At 38.1% G+C, this 20,423-nt stretch overlaps 1 protein-coding gene across 6 annotated transcripts in view; it reads left to right on the forward strand.

Moving 5' to 3' along the window:
- The first annotated feature begins 5,534 nt into the window (after window positions 1-5,534).
- ROBO2 (roundabout guidance receptor 2) overlaps window positions 5,535-20,423 on the forward strand; it is a 593,028-nt gene continuing 578,139 nt past the window's right edge. For 4 of the 6 annotated variants that reach the window (XM_087418199.1, XM_087418200.1, XM_087418204.1 and 1 more), the window contains exon 1: window positions 6,736-7,721. In XM_087418199.1, the coding sequence (XP_087274325.1) occupies window positions 7,661-7,721 (61 nt within the window). In that variant the 5' untranslated portion in view covers window positions 6,736-7,660. Of the gene's footprint in view, window positions 5,638-6,735; window positions 7,722-20,423 lie in introns of those variants that run through there. The other 2 variants (XM_087418202.1, XM_087418205.1) reach the window with 2 other exon arrangements.

Below are 20,423 nucleotides of genomic sequence, written 5' to 3' on the forward strand. Positions count from 1 at the left end.
AAGGAAAAGACCATAGATGAGTAGTCTTAGGAAAATGAAAATTTAAAAAATAGAGATTTGGTGAAACTTTTCTCTCATTGCCAAACCCATAAATTAATTTATTTATTTTTTTATATTTTTATTTTTTTGTGAGGAAGATCAGCCCTGAGCTAACATCTGTTGCCAATCCTCCTCCTTCTTGTTTTCCCCAAAGCCCCAGTAGATAGTTGTATGTTATAGTCACAGATCCTTTCTAGTTGCTGTACGTGGGACGCCGCCTCAGCATGGCCCAACAAGCGGTGCATCGGTGCATGCCCCAGATCCGAACCTGGGCCACCAGTAGCGGAGCACGTGCACTTAACCGCTAAGCCACAGGGCCGGCCCCCATAAATTAATTTAGGTGCTCAACGTATCTTACACTGGATACAATGTACACATTTAAATTTCATATTTCTACTAAATATAAGGAACTAGTCATTGAAAATAAAGAAAGCATATTAAAAATAAAAACAAGCCAATGTGATAGGAGGACTGTACAATTTGTATCAAATTTTCAAAAACTGCACTAGCATTTTTCAATCTTAACTATTTGTTCTCTTGGTCCCTTTACATTAGTATTTTAGTATATAACAGAAAAGTTAAAATTACTTAGAGAACAAAAACCACTTATTCCTATACTCCTTTTTGCTAAGCAAAAGATTAATCAGTAGAGACTGCTTAAGAGAGAGAGACTTTTCATCCAAATTGAAATATTTTGATATGAAGCATTTTATATGCCATATTATTCCTTCCTTTGCAGATTTATCTATAAACTTGCACTATGATAATTTCTTCATATATTTCATTTTATCACTTAAGGAAGAGGATGTGTATTTACATCTCTCGTTTTTTTAAGCAAAATTATATTACCTAGACTGCTTGCTGGTATCCGAAAACCCAATATTCATTGTAAAAAGGCCTTCAAGTGCTCCAACAGGCAGTCAGAAGTTATTTTTTCAGGCAGAAATAAGATAATTTGGAAATTGGAAGAAAACCAGAATCTGCTCCTAAACAGATTAGTTCTTCTGTATGATAGAACCATAGGCAGCTCATCTGGATTACATGTGCCCTTGGATTACTTCCATGATTATCATAAGGGAAAATAAGTTCTTTCTAATTTGAAGAATCCATTATTAAATATGTCTAAAAGACAACTCAGTGAGCAGATAACTGTAAAAATCTGGGACCTATAAATATGATGAGACTTTTCCTGAATCTTTGACAATCCCTTCTTTTTAAGAACAACAAAAATTCTGTTTTGGATTTTTCAAAAATCTTCCTATTAGGATTACAGCTATGCCTTGCTAAAATTCAGTTATACAAGGCCCAGACTGGAGCAGATGGACTTGGGATAGTTTGGCAAAGAATCAAAGAGATTTTCTTGGGTTCATGATATTGTAGCATAAAAGTAGCAAAAAGTGTATTATTTAACATCATTGAAATTAGGCTGTATAATAAAATAGGAACTCGAGAGCTTTAAATAGACATGATAAAATATCGAGCAGAAAAAGACCCTGCACGCATACGAAGCCTAGCCTGTCATGGTTAGAGACCACATAGATGGAGTTGCACTTGTAGATAATTTGTACTTTTGTGAGGTTGACAACTTGCTTATTTTTGAAAACACTTCCCTAATCTAGATGAGAGGTCATCTTTGCTACCAAGGATCTACTTAACTCTTGGCAGAGGCTGAGGTTTCACACATACTAAGATGGTTGGGGGTAGGGAATGGACAACCTCAGAATGAGGAGTACTGACATTATGAAGATAAAATCTCATCAGTGAACTCTGAGATATCTTTACGTGTTTTAAAAAATTCCAAATTTTAAGGTATACGCACTTAAGGAAACTATGCCTTGATATTATTTATTACTTACTGTAATATTTTATTTTTTCAAAAACTATGTTAAGTTTGAAAGTATCACTGAACTTTTCAATCAAGATAGAAAATGATTTTCCCAATTGATTTTAATTCTAAAGAAAGAAAAATCCTTCTTGACCTCAATTGATAGTATTTGGCAGAAAACACATTATTTTGTGAAATATTGCTACATTCTAGTCAACTTAAAACTCAGATCTCTAAAAATGGAATATTTTAATAATTCCATGTAATATACCAAAAGTACTAATCATAGATAGATACATAGATAGGCAGACCTTACATATAGAGAAGTATTAGTAAATAATTGAAAAGGAATTGATTATAATCAGATACTTAGACTATATTTTAGAAGAACAATGTGAATTTTATCTTGGCTGCCTCAATCATTTTTGGAACAAGGAGGAGTGTAATAAAAAAAATAAACTGGGAGCAAATGAGTCATCCTTCTCTGATCTGGACTTTTAATGCTTTGCTTATTTTAATTGTCCCATGTCCTTCTGTAGGTAATAACCCATACATTTCATGTAAATGTGGTGTTTCTGTATGGTATGGTAAGACAATCTTATACAGAAAAATTCAAACTGAACAGATAACAAATGGTGATCTTTTGAATCTTCAATTGAAAAGATTCTTCAATTTTGAAAACAAAAACTGATCACATATTTCTGTATGTTTTGGGGTTCCAGGGGTCTCTTAAATTGATCAATCGAAGCAATTTATTAAAATGTTAGAGTATTTCTACAATGTGGAAGAAGTCTTAAAATACTCCTGGGGCTGGGTGGAGTAGTGAGTAAGTTCTTGCACCCAGCTTCAGCTGCCTGGCATTTGCAGAATGGATCCCCGGGGCGGAGCTATGCATCCCTTAGCAAGCGATGCTGTGGCAGGCGTCCCACATAAAATAGAGGGAGATGGACACAGATATTAGCTCTGGGCCAACATTCCTCAGCAAAAAGAGAAGGATTGGCAACAAATGTTAACTCAGGTCTAAACTTCCTCACCAAAAAAAAAAAAAAAAAAATTCCTAGGAAGCATAGCCTAACACTTAGGAGCATAGATTTTATAGTCAGATCTGGATTCAAAGGAAGATTGCACCTTTTATTAACTTGGGTTAGAGTACTCACCTTCAGTTTTCTCATCTGTACAATGGGAATAATATCAACCACGTAAGGCTGTTAGAGGAATTAAACGATATAATGAATTTGTAAAAACTAGAGCAATCCCTGACACATAGCAGGTGCTCACAACATGGTAGTGGATATTAAAATTATTATCCTGGATCAAACCTTTGATTTGTCTATATATACCACTTTGCAATTATAATGAGAGCATGTTGGAAGGAGTAAAAAAAACGGAAGTTTTTCAGTTTATACCACATCCTTGTGGAATCTGGTATGGAAAAGAAATATTTAATATTTTATGTCCTATTTGTGCAGATTGCCTTCAGATGAGTATTTAATGGTTCTCCAGAAATGCCAGCTCAGAAGTGCGATCACAAAGAAGGCCATTGGATCACCTTACCCAAATTAGGGTTAATTATAGTCTCTTACACACAGTCGTCTTTAGATGTATTAAAATATATATTTATCTGGCAGGCACATTTTGAGTACATAATAATACCATTCCATAAAAGGAGCCTAAATCTCCATGTACATTTCTCTATTCATCTGCTCATTTGGAAAAGAAAAAACAATTCATATTTGGAAAGATATTGAAGCCAAATGCCCATTTTCCGTATCCTAAACCTTCTGATTTGGTGGTGGTGGGGCCTTCATTGTAAAGCCGTTTCTGGCTTTTTGTCTTTGTGAAAACCTAAAACAAAAATTGTTTTTTAGCTAAAACACTGCTAAAATTGAATTTCCAACTTCTACTGGAACGTTCAAGTTTTAAAGATTTTCCTTTAAGAAAAAGAGTGTGAATTCCATTTCTTCCATAGACAATGCTCACTAAAAGTGTGTTCAACTTAATTGAAAGATAAATGTTTCTCTACTACAGATCTTATAAAATCTCCCAGAAGGTGGTGTCTTTGTTCCCCTTGACCTGAACATTGTTCATATTACATTTCTGTCTGTCGACTCTTTCTGTTAGCTTTACTGTTGCTGACTTAGTGTGAGAGTTTTGGTCCTAATTTTAAACCATCACTTGGTATGAGATTCTTACAAAATCATCAGTTTTTCTTCGTCACATTTCATATCAAATGAGATACTGACAAACTATTATTTTAAAACATCATTTATGAACTTATCATCAAGAAAAGCAGAAAACATGGACCCCCAAATTCCTTTGTTATAGACATTATTACATAATGTAGATAATGTATGGCAAAGAGATGACACCAGACTGAAATCACTGGTGTGCTTTGTCACTTTTAGTAGGTAAAATAATTATGAATGCAAAATGGTGATGCTTGGCCCAAAATGTCAAGTAAGTATAATCAAAGAGATGTTTCCTTCCTCTGTATGAGGTCATGTGTCATACTCTCCCAAGGACAACTTTCTGTGAGATAGGAGGCAATGTTTTTCCACTCTAGAGGACAACAGCAATTGTTAGGTCTTTCTCTTCCAACCAATCCCTACTTCCCACACACACCCTTTCCACCTCTGAGCCATTTCATAGATCACTTAAGGAAAGACATCTATAGATGGTGAGTCTAACAAGTATAAAATCAAATCTATCTTTTGCCCCATAGATGAATAGCCATGAGAAAACTCTTCTGGGTGAAATGTTCCAATATCTTCCTTTCTGAGATCTATCTTAAAATTAATGGGATTTAAGTCTATATGATTTGTTAATTTCTGCATTATTTTATTAGGGAGACTGTATTTTCAGAATATTTTTTATTGCACTCACATAAGGAAATTTGACTGAACTAGAGATTGGGGTGGGGGTGGTACATTATTTAGAAGAATGAGGTAGACTTTGTAATCCCTGACTTTAAACCTAGTCCCAACATTTCAAATGAAAGTTTTAAAGAATTATCAATTATTTTCCAGTATTACAGATAGAGGAGAGAGATGTTAATCCAATGAATTCGGGGGTTTTCCAAGGTCACAGTATTATCTAGTTTAGACTTAGCCCTTAGGAAAAAAAAAATGCATTTGAATTTTGTTTAGCCTTTTTTTCATAGAGTGGTAAAACAATGATACATTCAGAATCATTACTACGAGAATTCAAGTGATTTAACTTCAGCACACTAATGCACTTTTGTTTTTTAACAACTAAAGAACGTAGATCAGAAGTGTGCTGAAATTACTCTTAATGCTTCACAAGAAGAGTGGCTTGTTTTATTCTTTTGCAAGACTATTTCATTACCATAATTTTCAAGCATACTGAGGTGCTATAGGAACTCTCCTAATTGCTTGAGCGTCACGGACCATTTTTTGGAGACGCACGATATCACGTCCATGATAGGTAAGGGAGAGCCAAATTAAGCGGCAACACCAAAATGTATCTACCAAACAAAAGGCTCTTCCTCAAATGGCCTCAAACGGAGAGAATCTTTCCTAATATTTTCCAGTAGGGGGAACTAAAGTCTCACCATCCAGCATTTAGCTCGGCTCGGGGACGAGCATGAGTTCCTATAACCCGCCTTCTAATCACCCGAACTAGCATCAAACAGCTACCAGCGAGCCTGTGATCACACGTGGGCCCGGCCACACCGGCGGCACCGCAGACTCTGGCATCCCTTTGATCTAACGTGGCCTTCCTTAATCATCCCCGTCCTGAACGGCATTCACTTGGTGGGTTTTGCCTTAATTTTCAGGGTTTTGTCATCTTGGGGCTGGAATCTGGCTCTTTTTGAGCTTCTATTAGCTCAGTTAGGTTTTTGGCTTTCCCTGAACCTGTGTTATCCGAATTTCCTTTCTGAGGAGCTAATCTCTGGAGGGCAAGGGCTTCGGGTATCTTCCCCCGCCAAGGTCTCTGATCCGCGCTCCCCATCCTAACTAAGCGTCTTCTGCTGAACTCCTTGCACCCCACAATCCAATCCCGCGTCAAACTCATCTTTGAGGGGTCATAAGGCAACTGAGTAGCAGAATACGGGATGCCACCCCTTCCCCTCCTCCTGTCCCCGGGATTCCTCAGGGGGCCATAGATCTTGGCTAAAACGAGCTGGTAGAGGCTACAGATTTCTGTACACCCCCCTCTTTTTTTCTTGTGCCTTTTTAACAACATAGGAAGCACCCCCCCACACACACACAACCCCCCTTTCCGCTCCAAAAGGTGGTTATATTTTGTTTCCTTTCCTTTTCTCCCTCCTGCTCAGCTTTTTATTTTGCTAAAAGGTGAAGAGTGAGTGTTTGTGTGATTTTAACGGGTAATGAGGCTGCGCCCCGGGTCCTGGAGGATGATCTTTTTCCAGAAAGAGCGTGCATCTCCGGCAGACGGAGGGATGAATAATTAGGAAAGGCTTCCATGAAATCACTCACCGAGAAAATTACCTGCCCATTAAACGGGACGCGGCGAGGAGCAGGAGGCTAGAGCCCACCTATCCCCTCCCGAGGCGGGAAGGAGGGGGGACGAGGAGGCGCAGAGAAGGGGAAGGAGTTGACTGGTGCCCTCGGCTCCGAATTTGTTAATTTCTGGCCCCCTAGGACTCTCTGCCGTCCAGCCGCCCCCGAACCCCACTGCCCAGTGGGCTGGCGCCCCCTGCACGGACGGGTGGCGAAGTGTGGAGGTGGAGGGCTCAGTGCACCCCCTCATTACCCCCGCCCCCCTCCCCGGGGCAGACTCCAAGCAGCTTTCATTCCTCCCCTCCCCTCCCGCCTCCTTGCCTTCCCTCCTCCAAGTCCTTCCACCCGCAGCAGCTGCAGGAGGAGGCGGACGCTCTGCTGCCGGGCCGCGGGAGCAGCGGCGGCTGGACCGAGGGGACTGGCGGCTGGACCCGGGCGGGGGCTGGACCGCGCCTGGCGCCTGGACTGCGCGCTGCCTTTCTCTCCCCCTCCCCGACTCCCGGGCTCCCTCGCCGCGCTCCGCTCCTGCCCGCAGCCGCCCGGGTTCACAGAGGCTCTGAGGCGGCCCTGCGGGGGTGGCCGCAGCCTCAGCCCTGCCCCTCCCTCCCTTCCTCCTTCCCTCCCTCCCTGCAGCCCCACCACCTACGAGTTCGGATTCTCCACCCGAGTCGTCTTGATTTCCCTTTGCTTCTCTTTTGGAAACCAGAGAGGTGGAGGGAGGCAACGAGGCTGCAAAGGAGAGGCCCTCCGAGTCGGTCCGCCTGCAAAGTGTTGCTTTGACACGTCCTTATTATGGAAGTTAAGTAAAAAAACTCTGGACGTGGAGCTGCTACCGAGAAAGAGACCGGCGGAAAGACAACCAGTAGGCAGGCCAATGGTTTTTCGGCAGCGCGCTGGCGAGTTTGTGGAACACTTTCTAGGAATTAGGTCTTCTTTCTCGACCCCTTCATCTTCCTGACTTCTGAAGAAAGAACTTGGCTTTGGATTGCAATGGAGCCTGAGGAGAGAGGGTTAGACACACTTGAATAATCCCTCCGGCTGGGCTGAATTTGTGGGAATTTAGGAAGCCAGAGTGTGGAAATACAGCAGTCTTTGGAGTGCCCTCTGATAATTTGGATGGATCTAAATGTGCCCCATTCAAGACCTGTCTAACCCCTTCTGATCTGCTCTTCTGATTTGCTCTTCTTGACTTTAATTAGCATCTAGGAAAGTCTAAACTTTGGACCTACCTCTTTTTTTGATACTTATTTTTGTACTTTTGCTCTCTGGGATTGGTTTCTTAAACAATCTGGATCCTTTTTAATATGTCAAAATGAGTCGGCTGATGTTTACACAACTACTGCTCTGTGGATTTTTATATGTTCGGGTTGAGGGTAAGTTAAAAATGCTTTTATACTTTTTTCCCCCAAGAAACATTTTTTTCCGAGTGGAATGTGGGCTATGAGTAAAATGACATTATGTCTGTTAGTCCCTTTTGGCCAGGCACGGGGGCATTTAGGGGGCAGAGGTTTTAAGTCTTTTGTTTCTAAACTGCTCCAAGTGGGACGTGTTGGTAGTCACCTATTGTTGTAATTTACTTAATTAATTGAGGAGTTGGATAATCAATGATGGGCTCTCAGTTTTGTTAGAAAAAGAAATACTGAAGTAAATCTCTTGAATGAGTCTGATACTCTTGTGCCTGCTTTCTGTTTGGTGTTTGTTCTTATATCTGAACTTTGGCTTGGAAATTCAAGTGAAGAGAAATAGTAATAGACACTCCAGTGAAGGTTCATTGGGTTTGGAATTTGAGACAGGGCATCTCTGGGATCAACGTGTGTCACCTGATAAGTGCTCTCATAGCATGAAATCAGAATGAAGAATTTAGATCATAGGAAGAAAACTGTCAAAAGTAAGACTGGGCGAGGCTCCGGGAAGGGGAAACAGCTTTGGGCTGGCTGCGGGGCTCGGCTCAGTCCCCTGTGGCAGACACAATGGGGATCTGAACAGGTGCTGTAGGTGTCTCCCTCTAGGTTGAGTTGGTCTGTCACGCAGACAGCATTCTGCCTCTGATTCTCCTGTCTTTTGTTCAGATTTGGTTTCCTGGGATATTTTCACAGCATGTCAGTTTCTTGTGGGAGGATTGCAAAATCCTCTTTTTGTAGCTCTTTTGAATGATGAGTGGAAGTAATCATTAACATGCAATTGTTGGTTCAGAAGAAGAAAGTCGAAAGAACATTTGGTATTAACCTTCTAGGGACTTGAATTTTTACGTCAATGGAAAGAATTGGTCTCAACAGAAGACTAGAGCATGTTTTTTTAATGAAAATATGGTTTGTATTATTTTAGATTTTTAATTACTGGACTTGTAAAGAATCTGAGGAGTATGGGTTCAGATATTTGAGCCATCATAGTAGCTTGTTGCTACATAAACTTTCCTCCAGCATTTGTGTTGTGGACCAATTCATATTTGGGACATTGCCTGTTTTTGCCCGCCTGTAGGAGCAAACTTTGTTCTGGCAGCTGCTGCTGCACAGAACCCAGCGTATCGGACTCAAAAAGGAAGGCTTTCTATAAACATGAGGCGATACGGATGAGTTTACCTACTGTCAAGTGGCTGTTTTCAATCATGGACTACATGAGTACCTTTGCCCTCCAGCAAAAGTAGGCAAGGCATTCATATGGCCACACTGCTTCTCTTTTTTTCCCCTTCTAAGTAGTAGATATTTTGGAATTAATTATTGGGAATTATGCTTCGGCAGTATCTATAATAATATCCAATTATTCACCATGCATTTTCTTCTTCAATACATTTACCTTATCAATACATTTACGTTACCAGAACAAAAAGGTTTACATATTTGTCCCAAGTGTGTCTGATTATCATAATAAGAAGACTTTGATATAACTTTTTGGATAATATATCCTCATAAACCATGAACTTACATATTTCAATACCAGAAATGCATGTATAAACTATATATTAGACTACAGAATTATTGCCAAGTTTTTTTTTTTTTTGAATCAGTGTGTAGCTAGGAGGAATACAATTAAATTGCTCAGTGGAAGTGACAGAGGGAATCAGGAGAGCTTGGTGTTACAGAATGTAATTAATGTACCAGGGTGTTTGGAAATATATGAAACAAATGCAATTAACCAGCTTGCTGGAACAGCAGTAGAGAGACATCATTTCTCTCCTTCCTTCCCTGCCTCCTATCTTGCTTCCCTCCTTTCTTTCTCTCTCTCCCTTCCTTCCTTCCTTCTCCCCCATCCTCACCCCTCCTGCCCCGGAGACACACCTAGGACCTTTGTTCTGTTGTAATATTATAGGATAAGGGGGAAGTTTGTGTCTAGACCACAATTATGCAGCAAAATTCCTAGTAATGTAGGAATGTAGTGAAAAATGCCCAGGGTTGAGGAATTGAAAAGGTAACATTAAATTTTTGTGTACGTAAAACTAGTTTTTGTTATAGCATCTGCTAGGTCAAAAGCAAAGGAAACTGTGGATACTTACTGAATTAGTATGTAAATCAGACGTTTGACATTGGATTGCCTTTGGTTTACCCCAGAATGATGACAGCCTCTCCATGGGGATTGTTGAAAATTTGGGATGTAGACAACACTGCCCTCTAGGCTATTTCAACACTGTGGGACTGACTGTTCACATATATAATGAGGCGTTTGGTTTGTAGGATCTCTAAGCTTTCTTACTCTTCCGGGCTTCTCTGATTTCTGTATACTTATTATCCTTCTTAGAAATGTGTGCTTATTCTCCCCATGAATTTCAAATTTAGAGATGCTTGTACCATTTCAAAGATATACTGACTATCCTTGTGCTAGACACAGAAATTAATTTTATTCAGTGACAAATGATACATAGATTTGCATTGAAATTTTCTTGGTGGGTTATTTATATGTGCATTTTTATAGTATATGAAAAATGTCAGAGTTTTGCCTCCTCATAGAAGATATGTGCTAATATTATTTACGATTTTTCAGTATCTTGTGTCTGTAGGAATCCATAGAGAATAAATATTAAGTTAGTGGAAAACTACAGACAAACTTTTCTATTTGGGATATAAATAAAGATTTTTTCATTTGATACAAGTTAATTAACCAAATGCAGATTTTTCTTTACTATTATATGGGAGAACATGTATTGAGAATAGCCTTTGTTCTCCAGATTTTCTTTATTTTTACATGAGAATAGGGTTTTCCAATCATTTACAGGGAACTAATATGAACCATCATAAGACCTTTTAATTACATCCGTATCCCACACATTGTGTCAATTCAGCAATTTTACAATACTTGTGAAAAGCTGTTTTTAAAATGAGAATAGTTTTCTTATCTTTAATCTGTATCTATTCTTAAATGAAAATGGCACATATGATATTTGGGGAGATAAAGATCGTATGTGTGCATAGTGCAGATGTATAATTTCACATAGGTTTATACACTTTGCTAAAGTGCTTTTTTCGGTAATGGGCTCATTATCGTGGCCATATGTAGTCCATTTCAGAACTTAAATTGCATATAAGTAACCTGAAATTTGTTCTTGCAACTATGCAGTAATATCACGTTTGAATTGGCTTTGTTTGAATAACCTTTGATTCGAGGCAACATGTGGACCATAAACCAAAAAGATTTCTTAGAACATCAAAAAAGAATACCTTAAAGGAAAAAAAAAAAGTCATGATTGTATAGAAAGAACAATTCTGCTCATCTCATCCCTGAGCAGCCTGTATAAAATAGTATCTTTGACAATAAAAACATGGCTATGTAAGCACACTGTATAAATTTGGACACATATATAGTAATGAAGGGAGCTTATGTGTGTGGGATGTGTGTGCCTAGTAATGTTTGCTTCAGTAGTTCCTGCAACCTATAGGAGATCAATTTGCTTACCATGTGCAGTTTGGTTTTTGAAGAGTATTAGAAAAAAAGATTTTCCCTTTATTCATTTCTCCTCCTACTTGTCTGCTTCTTCCTCTTTCTCCTTCATTTCTTCCTTCTTCTACTCATCCTTTTTTGGATTTGGAGGAAGGAATTAAAAAAAATTTGGGAGTGAAGAAAATAGGTGAGAGTGTTCCTTGAATAACAATTTGGAAAATCTGCATTTAAAGGAGCTGTGTTAATAATGTTTTACCTTTGGATATTTTTAACTGGGGTCTTGACTCTTATCATTTTTCTTTTACAATACTATTTAGCTTTATGCAAACTTATTTTGTATAGATCTTGTCTTTTTGCAGTTTAGGCAAATAGAAACCTATAGATCTGAGTTCAAGCAGACAGTGGAAACTTATAGAGTGCCATTTTATAGATTTAGTTTTTTTTAATTATTATTTTTTCATTTTATTTTATTTTTTATTTATTTATTTTTTTGTGAGGAAAATCAGCCCTGAGCTAACATCCGTGCTAATCCTCCTCTTTTTGCTGAGGAAGACTGGCTCTGAGCTAACATCTATTGCCAATCCTCCTCCTTTTTTTTTCCCCAAAGTCCCAGTAGATAGTTGTATGTCATAGTTGCACATCCTTCTAGTTGCTGTATGTGGGATGTGGCCTCAGCATGGCCGGAGAAGCAGTGTGTCAGTGTGCACCCGGGATCCGAACCCGGGCCGTCAGTAGCGGAGCAGGCGCACTTAACTGCTAAGCCACAGGGCCGGCCCTATAGATTTAGTTTTAAAGAAAAGTATTATTATGTTGTTTATAGTGTCTCTAGGTATAGACCTATCAACCTAAATCAACACATTGATATTGATATTCTTTTCTTTTTAATTATTGAATAAAGCGTGAATGAATGATTACATAAAGTCTTTTAAGGGAAATTTCCATAAACTCTTTCAATGCTTCAGCAGTGTGTTATACCATAATAGAGATCTAGTGTAGCATCTAAAGTGCAGCATACTCACCCAAAATACCTAACTCTAACTCAGAACAGTTTTGGAGTAATCTAGGCCTCAATCCATAGTGTTTTCTCCTCTATTTGCATCTAATCCTCAAGATCTTTCATCTAGTCACATGAATTTTAAATCTATCTTTATACTGATACTTCTTAAATTTACCTAATCATTGTGTGGAGGCATATAAGTTCCATAAGGATACAACTTGGCTCTTCTATATACTGTTGTATCTCCAGGGCCTGGAACAGTGCTTGACATATCCAGCTGACTACTTGGCATCTTTGATTGACATCTAATAAGAATGTATCAAACTCAAGCCCAGGAGAGAATCTGCTCCTCTTTCCAGTGATCTTCAGCTCAATAAATGGCATCAGTATTCACAGAGTTTTTCATGACCCCAAACTGGGAATCATTCTTGACTTTTTCTCACAGCCCATATCCAACTTGTTAGTAAACCCTTTGAAATATATCCTGATACCAATAATTTTATATGTGTTTGTGATTTTCCCCCAACATTTAATTATAAGCATTTTCAAACACGTAGTACAGCTGAAAGAACTGTGCAGTGAACACTCAGGTATCCCCACCTAGATTCTACCATTATTTTACTATGCTTGGTTACCACGTGTCTTTGTGCTTATCCATCCCTCTATGCATCCATTCATTTATCTTACTGTTTTGATGCGTTTTAGATAGCTAGATACCAAATGTATCTTCCTGACTCAACCACTACCATCCTAGTCAAAACCTGGTCAATGGCCTGATAAATGATCATCTTGCTTCCATTCCTGCTCCTTCTATCCCTGCACATTACCCCCATCCCAGTTAGTTATCAACACAGTAGCCAGAGGGACCTTTTCAAAGCATGTAAATACGATAATGACACCTCATGCTCAGAACCTTCTAATGCCTTCTACTCAGAACTCCTTACAGTGAATGGTTTACAAGACTATTCAAGTGCAGGTCCCTCGCTACCTCCTTGACCTCCTCTTCTCATACTCCCTACCTAGAACCTAGATTTAGAATTTTCTTTTTGATGTTCTGTTCCTGACTCAGGGCTTTTGCATTTCTTCTTTCTTCTACCTGAAATTTGCTTCCCTAGATCTGTGCCTGGGTAAGTCTTTCAATTGATTTAATAAGTCCCTGTCCAATATAATTTCTTCAGATCTATGGGCCACCCTATCTAAAACTGCTCCCCTTAAAACACTATTGGGCTGCCCCCTTTTCCTATCTTAATTATTTTTTTCACAGCACTTATCACCTCCTAGAAGTGTGTGTATGTGTGTGTGTGTGTGTGTGTGTGTGCATATAAACAACTGTGAAAGGACTGACACCTTACCCTACTTGCAAGCTAAGAAGTTAGACTGCCACAATTTTATGAATGCTGGAAAAAGACCTGAGACTCCTGGGTCAGAGATGCTGGTCTTTAGTCATGCCACAGCAAGCAGCATGACTTCATGTTTGTGTCAATTTGCCTTGCCCCTGAGGTCCGTTGGGGGCAAGGTGTTGGGGCCCAGGGAGGTGATGCACGTGTGGTGGGTTAGCCTCACAGCTGAGGAACCCTGAGCTTGGGAACTCAGATATTTTATAATGGGCAATAAGGAAACCTGCCTAACCTTTGCCCTGGAGGAAGACATTGTCTTGACTATCTTGGGCAGTAAGCAAATCTGCCTTCTGTTCTCAAGGGAGACCATCTCTATTTTAGAAGACTGTTTGCTATATATAAATACCCTTGAAAAGATAGTTTGAAATAAAAGAGTAGTTCGCGCCTCTGCTAGCAAGATGTGCAGAAACATGAGAGACTCAGAGAGAATTTTCTCCCAACAACAGAGAGGTAGAGATGTTTGTTTGTTTATTATCTGACTCTTCCACTGAGCTCCTAGGGCAGGGACTTAGCTTTGTCTGTCACGTTTGCCAGTGCTCCTCCAGTGCTTATAGCACTGGATGACATGTAGCAGATATTCGAATATTTGCTGAATAAATGAAAATGTGCTTATGGAGTGTGCCTTTGAGATGTTTATTTTTATGCCCTAGCCCAAGACATGAAACATTTACTGTTTGAACTAGGCTTATTTATTTATTTATTTAGGGGTGTGTGTGCATGCTATACATATATATATATATACACGCATACACATGTGCATGCGTGTATATATATATATACACAGAGAGAGAGAGAGTTATTAAACATGTATATTTCGACACAAATGACGTCGTGATTTCTGGTGATTCAATATTCTGCCTTTCACCTGGCAGGAGATATGGAATTGACCATTTGCTTCAAAATGCCTCTTTCCCATTTAACCAAGAATATTTTCCATTTTTTTTATAATGATGGTTTTCATGGTCACTCTCCCCCGATCCCCATACTAACACTGCTGTGTTTTTTAGCACACTGTTGAATAGTGTGTATATTTTGACAGGGCACTCCTTCAAATGATTCTGATGTGCCTTAATAGGACCATACACACTCCCTCTATACTAAGGAATGTTGACTCCTTCAAATGATTCTGATGTGCCTTAATAGGACCATACACACTCCCTCTATGCTAAGGAGTGTTATCTAGTCCAGAAATTGAGACTTTTCTGTACAGCTAGGGCAGCTTTCCATTCAAGCATTAGCAACAAATAAAAATGATTACTCTAGTTCAGAGGTCAAATTAAATAGATTACTTCTAAAATTAATCTCCAAATGTACAGCTCTCTAATAATTGAAAAACAAGAGGAAGATTAAAAGTAATATCCCCAGTAGTGGGCATTGTCCTACCCTATCTGCTGTCTCAATCATCATGTCCAGTGCCCGGTTTCCCGTCACTGACACTAAACTGAGATATAACTCAGGAATTTGGCAAGTAGGACCCTCTTTATAGACCTTTTGATTTTAAGAAAATAACTTGAAGGAAACTTAACTGTAAAATTTATTTTTTAAAACTGAGATAAAGGCCAACATAGGTATTCTTTAAATTTTGCTACTTAAATATTTTTTCCCTAACAACTTCATTGAGATGTAATTCACATACCATAGAATTCACCCATGTAAAGTGTACTATTTCATTTTTTTTAGCGTATTCACAGAGTTCTGCAACCATTGCTACAATCAAATTTTAGAACTTCTTTATCATCCAAAAAAAGAAACCCTGTATTGTGATTCTCATCCACCACCCCTCCCCCAGCCCTAGGAAGCCACTAGTCTACTTTCTCTCTCTGTAGAGTTGTCTATTCTGGCTATTTCATATATGGTCTTTTGTGACTAGCTTCTCTCCCTTAGTCTAATATTTTCAAGGGTCGTCCATATTGTAGCATGTATCAATACCTTATTCCTTGTTATTACTGAATAGTATTCCATATCATTTATCCTTTGAATTATCAGTTCATGGATGTTTAGGTTGTTCCTACTTTTTGGCTATTATAAATATTGCTGCTGTGGACATTCGTTTACTAATCTTTGTGTGCACATACGTTTCATTTCTCTTGGGTGTATACCTGGAGTAGAATTGCTGGGTCATATGGTAACTACGTTTAACCTTTTGAGGAACTGCAAGACTATTTTCCAAGGTAGCTGTACCATTTTACATCCCCACTGGTAATGTGCGAGGTAAATATATTCTTTTAATTCACTTTGGAAAGAAAACATTGGATGGCTTTTATGAGTTGGATATGATGTTTTGTAATGAAATAATTTTATATGATAATAATATAACTTAAATTTCCAATAATCCTAATTTCTAATCCCTTCAGTGATTGTTTTATGAATCTTCTTCAGTTGCCCTGTAAAGTTTTACAAATGAAATTAACCCAAATTGAACTTGTCACTTTTAGCAGAACCTCAACAATACTAAATATAAATCATAGAATGATAGCATCTCAAAGCTAGAAGAAGTTTTTACAATTATGCGGTACAACTCCTTCATTGGTTGGACACGTGGAGAATTGGAGCTCAGAGATTTTACGTGTGTTGTCACAGATCACCTCGCTACTTAGTGGTAGAGCTGAAACTAAACTCCAGGGATATTTTATCTATACCATGCTTCTTTTGAGAGACTCTTTCCAGCTTCTCAGCCCTGGAATTCCTTAACAACTGTTCCAGACTCTTGTTACCAAAGATGACCAGCTGTTTTCTGAATATGTTAACAAGAGAGTTAACTTGAGATACTTTGAGGTTATTCATTTGATTCAACTCCTGCTTATTGAGCACCTATTTATAAATAAGATAACTTTCTGGAGACACTGTGAGGAATGTAATGACCTGTTAAATAGTTTCCACCTTCAAGGAGATCACTCTTTAGTAGTGAAGATAACAAATGTTCAAGTCACTAAAACAAAAGTCGTATCTGATAAATAGAGGGTTGAACATACGCACAACATAGTCTGGAAACTCAGAGAAGGAATAGATGTTTTCTGGCTGGTCCAATCTGGGAAAGGTCAGCACCAAATGGGTCACTTAACCTGGGCCTTAGAGGAAGAGTAGGGTTTTAGTAGGCAGAAAGATTGGAAATTGCATTCAAGCAAAAGGAATAACAAGAGGAATGGTGTGGAGATGACAAAGGTGTGCTAGGGGAAAGGCAAGAAGTCTAGTTTAATTGTAACATAGTTTGTCCATAGGGGAAGAAGTATATGATGATTATTGAAAAACAGTCAGTCAACAAACACTACTGAGTAAGTTTGAGCAAGGAATTTAACCTTTCTGTGCCTCAGTGTCCTTATTTGTAAAATGGCCATGATAATAGTGTCTATCTCATAGACACTATTGTTAACATATTCAGTTGATATGAGGAATAAATGAATATATATAGGAAATATATAGGTATATATATTATACATATATGGAAGTGTGTGTGTGTATATATAGTGTATGTGTATGTTATATATATAGAAATTATATATAAAATGCTCTGAATAGTGCCTGGTGCTTAATAAGCACCATTTAAGTGTTATTTATTAGTATTATTTTTTATTATTATTATTTTTGGGTGAGGGAGATTCGCCCTGAGCTAATATCTATTGCCAATCATCCTCTTTTTTTTGCTTGAGGAAGATTGTCCCTGAGCTAACATCTGTGCCCATCTTCCTCTATTTTGTATGTGGGACGCTGCCACAGCATGGCTTGATGAGTGGTGTGTAGGATCCAAACCTGAGAACCCCAGGCTGCTAAAGCGGAGCGCACAAACTTAACCACTATGCCACAGTGCCGGCCCCTATTTATTATTATTTTTTTTAGTAGTAATATTTTTATTGTATTATTTCCTTCCTAGTATGGACTAGAAATAAATTTTAGAGGATTTGGGCTATCAGTCTAATTATGCACTACGTTTGAGATGCATTTCATGATAATTTTGATATAATCTTTCAAGTATGAGTCTTCAGGTGACTGCCTAAGAACTTCTATTGCCTCTTAAGGAGACTCATCTGTGGCCACACCTATGCAACTGTGACAAACGTGCTATGACATGTGTTTCCATTGCATCATGTGCTGATTACAGAACAAGTGGGATTCCCAAGTGAGAGGTATTGTGAATGAAAGGAATAAACAAGAGAGATATACTACAAATAGGAATTTGTTAACCAATAGAACATGCTTGTATAACCCTGCATTTGGTTCATATTGACTGATTTATGTTTTATCTAGAATATTTTTTACTTGGCACTTTTTGATATAAAAAAGAAAATCTTTTTTAAAAATTAACATTCAGTCTCCACTCACATTTTTTCCCTAGATAGCCCACTTATCTTTCTGTCATCTAGTACAGATATTGATTCTAATAATTTTTATCATTATCCATGAATCAGATTTGTATAGTGAGTGGTTGTGTATATCAGAAAGGGTAACCTGCATAAAACAATATCATTATTATTGTGGAAGGGACACACCTTGGCTGGCCAGACTCTCCGGACCCTAGTTTAGGTTTCTTACTAATTATTTGTATGACTTTAGATCCTTAACCAAAAAAAGATGAGATCTGGCTGTGTAATCTCCAGCATCTCATTCAGCCTTAAATTCTTTTATTGTAAGTAATTTAGTTAAATGTCCTATTGTTTACTATTATGTTTTAGTACAATTGAAGGAGAAAATTGAGCCTGGAAAGAAGTTATCCAAAACCGTAAACATGCATCTTTGAAAACAATCATGGTTTATTGTCCAGTCTGCAGGGGTTATATTTCTGTATTTTGGTGTAGGCTTAATGACGTGAATATAGATAATAGGCAAAATCCACTAGTGTTATGATTCACAACCATTTTCATTCATTAATGACTGCTGGTACTTATTATTTCTTTATGAATAAATGGAATTTAAAAAATTAATACCAAGAAAACCATAGTTTTAGGCCAGTGTACTTAGTGTATGGCCACTGTAACCAGAACCATATGCGACATAGCAGTTTTAGCTCAGGAGAGGGGTTAACAGCCACTTTTTAATTTCTGTTATAAAGATTGATGTGAGATCTCTTTCCCTAGTTTTTGGTCCCAAGCCTTTTTGGAAATGAGCTGGAGAACATGGAATATAACTCAACTATTTCATTACACCGCTTTTCAAGTTTAAACAAGGAACACCCAGTTGAAAACGTTGGGAATTTAAAGGATTTGTCCAAAACCTGTGCAACAGTTATAACAAATTAAAATGTTCATAAGTATGATCAAAAAAGAGAGAACTTTTGACTTTCAAAAAAATTAAATCAAGAGGTTTTCTTTAAAAAGAAAGAGTTATAAGTTTTATAAATCAAGGCTATAGCCACACTTTAAAGTTTTACAGTATATATTTCTAAATACTAGCAAATGCTAGAATACAGTTAAATTAATTTGTTTAGGAATATCTAATAATTATAGAACATAGTTTTCAGGGTTACATTAAATTAAGGGAAATTCAGGATAACCCCAGCAACAGGCATTTTAAGTTGTGTTTTATATCTTTATTTTAAAGTGAACTTTACTGTATTGTCAAATAACAGTGTAGTTATTGAAAACAGAATTCATTGTTCATCTATTAATCTGGAAAAAGCATTTCACTTTCCTCTCCTTAAATATGCAACAACTTGTCTATTCTAAAATACCTTTGAATGCCAGCAACTACAACAAGAAGGCATCACTCAAATGTCAATTCTGTGAACCCCTCCCCAACCCGATCATTGATTGGAGGAGAAACTGAGTAAGAAGAATGTAACCGTTTAAAAAGAAAATGCCAGGTAACTTAACATTCCTCAGCATTTTTTTCATTGAAAATGGACTGTGTGGCGTTATAACGTTGGATTTGATGGTCTCCAAACTACTTTTTTCACTGCAATGATAATCTCAAGAGTTAAAAATTAACAATGAAGAGGCCAGCCCTGTGGCGCAAGCGGTTAACTGTGCGTGCTCCGCTGCGGAGGCCGGGGGTTCGCTGGTTTGGATCCCCGGCGCACACCGACGCCCCGCTTGGCAAGCCATGCTGTGGCAGCATCCCATATAAAGTAGAGGCAGATGGACATGGAGGTTACCCAGGGCCAGTCTTCCTCAGCAAAAAAAAAAAGAGGAGGATTGGCAGATGTTAGCACAGGGCTGATCTTCCTCACAAAAATACAAAAAAACAAAATTAACAATGAAAAAGTATTTCTACGGTACCTGAGCCATGCATTCACAAATCTTCAAGCTGTCATTCAGTTGAGGTTTGCAGCCTCCTTTTCTTATCACAAATGCTGTTTAATAACTTCACCAGAGAAGAAGTGCTAACAGATTTAACTAGGGAGTTCCTCACTGGCTATCATGAAAACATGTAGGTGATTTTGTAGCTAAATATGTTTTTAAGTGTTTCAATCTGCCTTTGTGATTTGCAAGCCTGGATAATGTCAACTTGTAACACAAAATGAAAGAAAAAAGAATGGGAAAAATATGTACAACGTGGGTACAGATTTTGGGCAAAGATACTTCTTTTCCCCCCGCCCCATACACACATAGCTATAAGATATGAATAAATTTCTGAGTTGTCTGATGCCTGCTCTCTACTCACAATCCATCAGACAACTTTTATTTGAAGAAGAACATTTTCCAGGCTGTGAATTATTATTGTACTTTTCTGTTAAACTATAACACCTGGGATGTTCATCAGTTGCATCTTATGAAACTCTCTCCAGATTTTTGAGTCTCTCCGTAAGTGTATCTCATTGTGTAGAATTTAAATTCCAAGTTTGTCCAACTTTTCTTTTCAGAAAGTGGTTTTTATCTTTC

The sequence above is a fragment of the Ceratotherium simum genome, chromosome 27 (assembly GCF_057802395.1).
Source record: "Ceratotherium simum simum isolate JZ-2026a chromosome 27, ASM5780239v1, whole genome shotgun sequence".
NCBI lineage: Eukaryota > Metazoa > Chordata > Mammalia > Perissodactyla > Rhinocerotidae > Ceratotherium > Ceratotherium simum.